The sequence below is a fragment of the Microtus ochrogaster genome, linkage group LG3, assembly GCF_000317375.1.
Source record: "Microtus ochrogaster isolate Prairie Vole_2 linkage group LG3, MicOch1.0, whole genome shotgun sequence".
In the NCBI taxonomy this organism is placed as follows: domain Eukaryota; kingdom Metazoa; phylum Chordata; class Mammalia; order Rodentia; family Cricetidae; genus Microtus; species Microtus ochrogaster.
The window spans coordinates 36,021,512-36,023,386 of record NC_022029.1 but is presented as its reverse complement, the minus strand read 5'-3'; the positions used below and the strand labels follow the sequence as shown (position 1 = coordinate 36,023,386).

At 46.5% G+C, this 1,875-nt stretch overlaps 1 protein-coding gene across 4 annotated transcripts in view; it reads right to left on the bottom strand.

The window, feature by feature from the left end:
- Dhx57 (DExH-box helicase 57) overlaps positions 1-1,875 on the bottom strand; it is a 55,479-nt gene that overhangs the window by 2,069 nt on the left and 51,535 nt on the right. For all 4 annotated transcript variants that reach the window (XM_005360759.3, XM_026785956.1, XM_026785957.1 and 1 more), the window contains exon 23: positions 275-475. In XM_005360759.3, the coding sequence (XP_005360816.1) occupies positions 275-475 (201 nt within the window). The remainder of the gene's footprint in view (positions 1-274; positions 476-1,875) is intronic.

Here is a 1,875-nt window from a genome sequence, read left to right as displayed (position 1 = left end):
AAGCAAGGCTTTTCTCTGTCACTCTGGTTGTCCGCAAACTCACAGTAATCCTCCTGCCTTAGCCTCCCAAATAATGGAGACTCTGATCTTAAACCTTTCCATCAATTCTAACCCATCTGGGCATCCCTGCCCCAGGTGCTTCCTCGCACCGTTACTAGGGTGCTTCTCTGCTTCATGTGGTTCCACCCTTGCCGTCCATGGGTTCTGTTGTACATTTCACATCATCAACACTCTTCAAGACCTGAGCCTTTAAACACATCAGCTATTCCTTTACCTGATGGGAAGCAGCTACAAACCGGATCCACCCATCATCCAGGGAGACCACGAACGCTCCCCTCTGAAGCTGCACGTTCACTTGGCCTCCTCCAAACAAGACCAGGGGGTACACAGACACCATGCTGCAGTCTCGGATGAACACTCGGCTAGTTTTGATTTTCTCATGGTACAACAGGTAGGGGCTGTCGAAGTGTCTGACCTGTAATATAAGACCTCATGACAACGATGCCCACCAGTCCTGTGGATTTCAAAGCTGTCAAGAAGGGCTCTCAATTACTTTTCCTTTGAGCTTCATGCTTTTATGTGTGACTGACTACCTACTGGATTATCCATTCAGACATCCAATCAGCATCGAACACTGTCAAGCATCTCTCTGTTAAGAGGGGTGTGTAGCTCAGTGATAGAGCACTTGCCTAGCATGCACAAGGCCCGGGTTCCTACAACAGTAAATAACCTTTTGGTGGTATCCAAACAAAGTTTTTAAAAAGACGTTTTTGTCTATATGGACAGGTGTGTGCATGCATGTGCCACAGCATACATGTAAGGGTCAGAGGACAACTGCAGGATCCAGTTCTCTTCTTCTCCTGTCAAGGTCCCAGGGACAGAACTCAGGTTGTCAGGTTTGGCATCAAACACCCTTACTTATCTATTTAGTATACAGTGTTTTGCCTACATGTATGTCTGCACACCAGATCTCATTAGAGATGGCTGTGACCGTCATGTGGTTGTTGGGAATTGAACTCAAGACCTCTGGAAGAGCAGCCAGTGCTATTAATCTCTGAGCATCAAACACATTTATCTGCTGAGTCATCTTACCAGCACCCAATTTTTTTTAACTGAACAATAAGGTAAAATTGTACATATTTAATGGGGCCTTTTGTGATGTTTTGATACATGTATACATGATATAATGCTTAAAATAGTTGCTTAGATTTATTCATTTTATTTTCTGTGTGAGTGTTTTGCTTATATGTATATGTGTCTAGGGAGGTCAGAAGAGGACATTGGATCCCTTGGAACTGGAGCTATGGACAGTTAGTTGTGAACCATCATGTAGGTGTTGGGAACTGAACCTGGTGCTCTGCAAGCTAACATCTAAAAGAATCCTTGGTTCTTTCTCCCTACAGCTCCTCATCTCCACTTGCCCAGCTGTTCAAGCCCCCACATGTGAGGTTTTTCTCCAGTTCCATCTGGATCAAGTCCTGACAGCCGTGTTTCCAGTGCAGAGGAGATGACATCCGTGCTCTCACCACGGCTCCAGCCGCCTCGCCGGGAACCACGGCCTTCCGCGGCAGCCAGAAGGATCACTCCCATACTTCCCCAAAGGCTAAAAGTCTAAATTCTCTTCCATGGCCAGCAAGGTTTCCATGACCAGAGCCTGCTCCTCACACCTCCTGGCACTCTGACTTGACCAGACACCCCCCGAACTCTGCTGTCTGCTGCCTTCCTGCACATCCTGGGGACATCCCGAATACACTCTTACCTCATGGTTTCGGCACTTAGTTCCTGCACTGGAATGTTCTCTCCTTAGAGATCTGTATGGCTGGCTTTTCATTCAGGACCTGATAGTTTGTTTTTGCTGTTGTTTTTTTTTTTTTT